Source organism: Pterocles gutturalis, unplaced genomic scaffold (assembly GCF_000699245.1).
Source record: "Pterocles gutturalis isolate BGI_N339 unplaced genomic scaffold, ASM69924v1 scaffold46440, whole genome shotgun sequence".
Lineage (NCBI taxonomy): Eukaryota > Metazoa > Chordata > Aves > Pterocliformes > Pteroclidae > Pterocles > Pterocles gutturalis.
The window spans coordinates 1-7647 of NW_010142529.1; the positions used below are offsets into that span (position 1 = coordinate 1).

The 7647-nt window shown below is 34.4% G+C and overlaps 1 protein-coding gene across 1 annotated transcript in view; it reads right to left on the reverse strand.

Moving 5' to 3' along the window:
* Positions 1-433: 433 nt before the first annotated feature.
* Positions 434-7647, reverse strand: part of MARCH6 (membrane-associated ring finger (C3HC4) 6, E3 ubiquitin protein ligase) — a gene marked incomplete at its 3' end in the record, with an annotated part of 24203 nt that continues 16989 nt past the window's right edge. Inside the window, exons 15-19 of the mRNA XM_010084388.1 lie at positions 6473-6674; positions 5154-5223; positions 3792-3973; positions 2573-2707; positions 434-523 (exon numbers count right to left, since the gene is read on the reverse strand). Coding sequence (XP_010082690.1) covers positions 434-523; positions 2573-2707; positions 3792-3973; positions 5154-5223; positions 6473-6674 — 679 coding nt within the window. The remainder of the gene's footprint in view (positions 524-2572; positions 2708-3791; positions 3974-5153; positions 5224-6472; positions 6675-7647) is intronic.

Here is a 7647-nt window from a genome sequence, read left to right on the forward strand (position 1 = left end):
CCCATCCCCCTTCGAATCTAGTTTAAAGCACTCATCTGTGAATGAGGGAATCTCTACAGCTCTGGAGAAGGCAGAAACTCTCCGTTCTTGAGTGGCGAACATAAATAATGTCCAGTATTTGGACACATGTGAATTCATCTTAAGAAATAATGATGTTTCTCACTTCAGTACAAACCTGATAAAATTGCATATATATATATATGCAGCATTTATTTGATTTCAGATTTCTGAGGTTTATTTTTGTTTTATTAAAAGTGTACCTTGAAGGATTAGGCTACACAATCTAAAAGGATTCCATGAGATTAGCAGAGTTTTACTCAGTTACTCAAATTACACCATTACTACAACAGTAACTCCATTTTCTGACTTGCACATGCAAAAAACCATTCAAAATGTATTACACAGATAATTCACGTGGACAATTTTTTCCTACCTGTTCAATAACAGTTTTCAGCCACCACTGGGGACCCATCAGTGTTATGGCAGCAATTATTTTGGCATGCAGAACTCCAAGAGCCCAATCCTAATTTTGTAAAAATGGACTGTTAGCATTAATGTATTTTAAAAATAGTTTGACAACCAAAAGCTTTTAGAGCAACTTGCTAATATTACTTATAAGTGAAAAGACAATTACTTTTCTGTTTACACGGGACATTGTTTACAAGAGGTGACATCATCTGCAAACTCCTAAGAGAAAAAGGATGCTCTCAAGCTTAACTGGCATCTGTAAAATACTCAGCTCCTTGGAAAAGTCAGCTACTACTATTAAACCAAAGGCAAATACAAAATAAAAGCATTACACTTGCTTAAAGCAACAAACCAGCATTCTGTACAAACTATTTAACACCAGTTAACATCTACCTAGAAATATATGTTACTTTTATTCCTTTATGAAAGAAAAGAAACAACATACAAAAGTGCTCACACAAGTCAGGAAACAAGGGTTTTTTCTTATTTTAAATTTTAATTGTTCACAAAACCCTACCTGATGTGAGAAAGGTTAAACAAAGCAAGGCAATGCTCTTCACAAAAGACCATCATACTATTCAGAGGAAAATTTATGTTTTAACATATACCACAACTATTATGGCATGGAATTAAAAGAATGCAATGTAATTACAGGCTTCTAGTAAACACTACATATCATGAGTCAATCCTTCCTGGATTACAGATATTTCTAAGAGATTCTTCAATAAAAACCACCAAAAATATAATGCAAACTATAGGCTGACAAGTCAGAATAAACAGCTACAGAACTGGTAAGACTTAAGACATCATAGGTTAATTTACTTTTTTCAACTGCTCGGGAAATAAATTTTCTTTAACCAATTATTTAAAAAGATAGTTTTTATTAATGTGTCTTACCCCACATACATTCAAAATTTCAAAAACTTATGACAAAATTAAAGTAGCTCCATGTTTGCTCAAGCATGTAACATTTGTATAACTATTCTCTTTTGTGAAAAATGGAAATTATTCTCAATTTCAATAGCTCCTTGTTAATTCAGAACGAGACTCAAATCTCTCTAACTTGACAGAGGAAGCTCTGTCACATGAAAATAAAATCTTTCAGTACACTTAATTCCAAACCTTTAAAGAATGAACATGCAAAAAATACAATTTTTAGAGTCTCTAACATTAAAAATTCTTTCCAAAACTGTCTGGAAACTATGATCAACTACCACTGCAATCATATGATGTCCTGACCTATTAGCCATTTACTTAACAAGTCACCTCCAAAGTATAGTTGCACTAGAAAACAATGGAATATTTTAATTAGCAGCCAAATTCTTGTTTGTATTATGGCTTTCAAACATTGGGACACTGAAAGTAATTGAAAGTTTGTTTATGGATAGCTTAGCAAATCACTATCCCTGAACACTTTCTTGTTATTTAGTAATATGCATTCGAGATCTTTTCAGTCATGGCTCCCTCAGGGTTTATTTGAGTTACAAGTTCTTTCATCATTCAGCCTAACTGATGCAAGCAGTTGTCACTCAATCCACTGTACCTTCATTTCTTCCACCAACTTGCAGGAAAAATTTTGCACTCCCTTAACCTGAGAGACTTCACTGAAGAAAAACAAAACACTACTACTGCAAAACCTTGTACTAACGATTTGACATCTCAACCCAAACCAGAATGATCCTAAAGCATATAAAAATTTCATTCACAGCGTGTATCATCACTGAATTAAAACCTTGTATGGAAAAAAAGATCATCTGAACCTCTTGCTGCATAAATGTAGGCAGAAAGCTTTCCATAAAGGTCAGGCAGAATACGTACATCTGTACGTGCATACATGCATACTAACTTCTGTACTTTACATTACAATTATGCTCTTGAAAAAAAAGTGTCTATCTGATCACTGAAATGCAAAGATCCTCTGATGTCATCCCACAAAGTTCAGCTTTTCATACTTAAAATTCCTAGGCTGTCTTTTCTCTGTCACATAGAAACATACTTATGGGAAATGTTCTGAACCACCAAACCAACACAAAACAAGGACTCCAATACCCCTTACTTCCAAGTAAAGAAAGGTATCAACAGCAGAAGAATGGGAGTGACTGACCTGCCAAGGATAGAAGAGAGGTGTTTGATCCAAAGGAACTCTTAAAGGTGCTACGATGACCAGTTCAAACAGAAGACCGAGCAAAAGCGGAACCACACCAGCTAGCAGTATAGCCACTATTAATGTCTTCATTATCTAAAAAAGACAAGATATCTAATTAATATGTTTATCAGAGGATTCTTTTTGTTTAAACTTCAAAATGTAACTTAAACTACACAAACAGATAGAGCTGGAGAAAAAAAAAGCTACAGAGACGTTTAATTCATATACATACAACACTAGAAATAATTTTTACTGCACACATAGTTTTGCAATGCAAGTTTTCAAGATTGGGTCCTATTCAATGACCCCTCCAGAAAAAGGCATGACTGTGCCTACTGGTGTCCGTATAGTTTTAAACCATAAAATCACCTTTGACTGTTATCAGTAGGGAATACTATCCAATAGCACTTCAGCACATTGAGTATTCCTGTATGTTGGAAAATTAGAGAAGAATCTTTCCAAAACTGCCAGTTTTTCTCCAGTTAAAACCAAACCTTAAAAATTCACTCATTATGGAATATTTCTGATTTAAAAATGAAAGACTCAGTTAAAATACTATGCTTGAATCTTTCTTTATTCTGGAATTATCCTAATTTATATGCATCATCCAAAAATCAGGAGAAGGGGCAAAGGACAAGTAAAACATTGCTCCTGAGTTTTCTTAAACAAGCTTAAGTCTTCCTAAATTAAAATGATGGATGAGATATTTGGGAAGTGTGGTAATACATGAAATACACACTTACGCTGCTCTTCTGTCTGTAATAGTCCAGTAAGCACACAAGCATGTCTATCATAAGATATCATTTATTCCATCAATGTTTAAAGTTACTATACTTAGGCAAGAAATCTACTATAGAAATCCTCAAAACCAAGATAAAAAGGTGGGATACAAATTTGTTGCCATGGTGAGAATCTGAACTCCTGGTGATAAATAAAAAATTATATTTTCTTTAAAAACAATTTAAATAACACAAAGATCTGGCAAATCATAAAGATCTTTCTGAAAATATGTATCAAGCATCTCTGTAGAGACACGTTCATCATTATCTGTCAGCTTTACTTTTTTTGAAAATGTAGTATACCTTGCAGAATAAAACCTGTAAGCAAAAATGAAACAACTTAGCTAAAAGTTATCTGCTTTTTCAAAACCTCAGTAAAAATTTTTCTCAAGACTTACCATGAGAGACCATTCTTTGACCTTCTGAAATATCACTCTACGACCCTGTGGCATCCAGGCGACCAGCACTGTCACTGCTCGGATAGTTAGCCAACACACATAAAGACCACAAGCAGCTGTGTACAGTTCATGGATTTTGGCAGTCCCCGTCCAAAATGACATCAACCATCGGCCAGCAAATACTGAAAACACAAACACTGTTAAATAGAGTAATACTTTTTGATGTATTAAGGAAGGATGCCTATTTAAAAAACACTTCTCAAATTTACTGATAAATATCAACGCACAAATAGTACTCAGCATAAAACAGTAGCTCGCTAAGACACAAATGTAAACACAAATGTAAGGCACTATGTAAACAGATGCAGAGATGATGCCAAATACATATGTAGAATTTTTTTTTTCCTAAAATTTCATTACACCAGCAATGTGATCTGAACTACAGCAAAACAAAGCACTGAATACTGTACTATTCAGAGCCTAAGCACTAACCTTCAGAACTGCACAGGTAATAACGGATTAGTGCATAAGCTTGAACTTAAATCTTATGAGCTATGTTTGGGTTATTTCACCCAAATTTTACGACTTACTGATAGGACTTCTGAAACTCTCTGACAAAAATGGGAGACTCATTTGCTACATTTCATTTTTTAATAGTGTTTCTATTCACTAGTATTATAGTGGAATTATTTTATGTACTGCTATTAAAACCATCATGTAATTCCTAAATCTGATCTCAACACATTATTGACTTTAGGATCATTAATACAAGAGGTAAAAATGACATGGTACTACGGTAGCCAGGTTAGAAAATTCAAACGCGTTTGTGTGTCTTAATTTTTTCCAAATAATTTAAAAAAACCTACAGAGTGCTTTTGATTTGTTTCAAGTATTTATTCATACATATTTAAGAAGCCACATGTATATCACTTCAAAGTTTCCAAGTGACCTGTTATGATGACACCTTCAGAATATTTACTTAAAGAAAATATTGTAGAAGACCTAGTAACAATCTAGATATTTTCCTTCTCTAAATGGTAAAGCAGGTGCAAGAATACAAATCCTCATTTTCTCTCAATACTACTACAGAGATTGTTTCAGCACTTCGAGCCCTGCCCTTAAAAGAAAATTATTCTACAACAAATAAAGGAAATGTCAATCTCTGTTATTTAAATACAGGTATTATCTCTATCATTAAGACTTTAGACTATTACAATTTGATAATATACCATTAAAAATGAGACATAATTTTCCATGTTTTCTCCTGTTAACTTTAAACAATGGTTTCAAAACATCTGCCATTGTTGAGCATGGCAACATGCTGAGCTGTTTTTAATTGCAGTTTTACAATAACAGACTTACCTGGTAAGGTAAGGCAGATAAGACTAGCGATCAGTAATGTTATGCACATGAAAACAATCAAAAGAAATATCTGAAAGAGGAAACAAAGAGAAACAGTTTTATAAGAAAGTTACTTAACCAAAGCCGAAAAACCCACATACTAGAATGGGAAGAAAGGTGCAATTGCCATGGAAAGACTGGCACCACTCCTTTCAGCTGTAAGTGCATATTTATGTTAGATAAAAATTGGTTTCAGTCAGAGCATGATTTGACTTCCTGTTACAACCAAACTGAGGTAGCAGCAGCTGCTATGAGAGGGGAAAATTCATTCTGTTTCCCTAGCCTTTTCATCCCTGAGCTACTTCCTCCCACTGTTTTCTCTACAACAGTCTTGTAGCTCATGCATTCCAGCAGAGAGCCATTTCAGAGGATAGGAACAGCAGTGGAAGGCATTAACTCTGCTCCCTGTGGGCCCACCCCCTGCCCAAGCCCCAATTTCAAACACCCAGAAACTCAACAGTTGTGAAATTCTAAAATATTTTCAAATTTGCTTTCAGTTCTACTAGGTTGAGATTTATAGGGGGAAAAGAAAAGCTTTATTTTGTACTTTGTTATGAAAATTCTGGTAGATTCAGCATTTTAAGGCAAATTCAGAAGCAACGCTACACTGTTCTAACTTTAGCCACTAATTCCATTATTGAGATATACACAAAACCACAGTAAATGAGCTATGTTTAAGTTTACATTTGCTTAATTCAGAGTTCTGGTAACAACAAAATGATTTATCTATTTTGACCTATATATTATTTTTGAAAGTTGAGTATCTGCCAACAACATTTCCTTTCCAATTGTAGGGATTTAGAAATTTCAAGTATTATAACACCTTTCTATGCTTAATATAGATCAACATAAGTACTCTATTTAATTTCTTAATAAAGCAATAAAGTTTAAAATACACTTCAGCTACAAGACCAAAGTATGCCCTCTTGAAAGCCATGCCTTGTTAGAGACACTGACCTACCTGTTTGCTGTGGGGTTATTATACTTCTCTCCATTACTAACCATTAGGAAAATAAGACATGAACTAATAGATAATACATAACATGTATGGCACCCATAAATAAAATGGTAACTGAAGGTCTTAAGCTACAGTCTGAAAAAAGCTGTAACAATAACTGTAAGTCTACTTTTTAGAAAGATGCAAACTGTACAAAACATGAAACAACATGAACCCACCACTTGACTTCTGAGAACAAGTGGGCCAAATCTTTCTTACAAAAAAATTACACCAATTTTTCAAATGCCTTTCCCTTTTCTCTTAATGCGTTAGATATACCTACCCTGAGTGGGAATTTTAAAGGCCTACGATAAGGCTGGAAACCCACAGGTCCTCCTTGTTGAAGTATGGCTTGGTGGGCTGCATGAAGACCTTCTCCCACAACTGGAATGGCATTATTATTGCGAGCATGCTGGTTGTTAGGCTGCTGGTTTGCGTTGTTTTCATTCTCTTCCTGGTCACCAAGTAGGTAGGAATGGAGATCCCTGTAATAATAAAAATTTCAGTTTAGTTCTGTTTGATATGAATGAGAATCTTACAGAAAGATTGGCCTACTCAGAATGAGTACAAGTTGTACAAAACTTATGGAGGAGTACTGGCACAATCTTGATAAAGTAAACCAAACTATTTTCTGATAATGTACTCAATGTCATCCTAAACACAGAATTTAGAAGAAAAATGGTAGTGTGGATGCAGATTAGAAGAGTGGGAATACAGCCCCAAAGAAAGATCACTTATCTGTTTGACTGTTTTAAAAAAAAAATCTGGTATTAAAGTTGCTGTGCATATAAAAGGAATATTGCATTGATGTTTCAGTTCACGTAAGCAGGCAGCTCAACTGACAGCTTTTATTTTACTTTTACTAAGCTTTTCTGGTAACAATTGCCTTCAAACCTAAACTGTACAAAGACAGTACCGTACTGCTACAGACATGCTTTCAAAACTACAGTCAGGCAGTCTTTTAAGAAGATCTTAAATTACTCAAAACCTGTGCACAACTTTCTAAGAACATCAATGCTAGACAGAATCAATCTACTTTAAAAAAGTATTCCATTGATATTTCTTGCAAACATAACTAGCAAACAGATATTTGAGTCTGATTAAAAAACCTTTAGAAGTTAACTTTCCTCAGCTTTAGCAAAATTTTTATTAGCAGTAAGACGCATGCAGATATTCTATTGGCAGACAATGAAAACATTTTCACAGCAGTTTGCTTTTTAAGAAAAGCAAAGGAAAAGATCTTCATCTTTGCTCAACTAAAATTGCTGAAGAGATATTTTACACTTGTTCTTAACACCTGCAACGGTGGCAAAAGCAAAGCCATTTTTATCATCATCTCCAAAATTATCTTCTTGCATCATACTTAAACACTATCGAAGCATGGAAAAAATAATTCAAAAAATAACTTTCCAAAATGCAAACTAAGAATGGGGTGGGGGGGGGGGGGGGGAAGGGTTT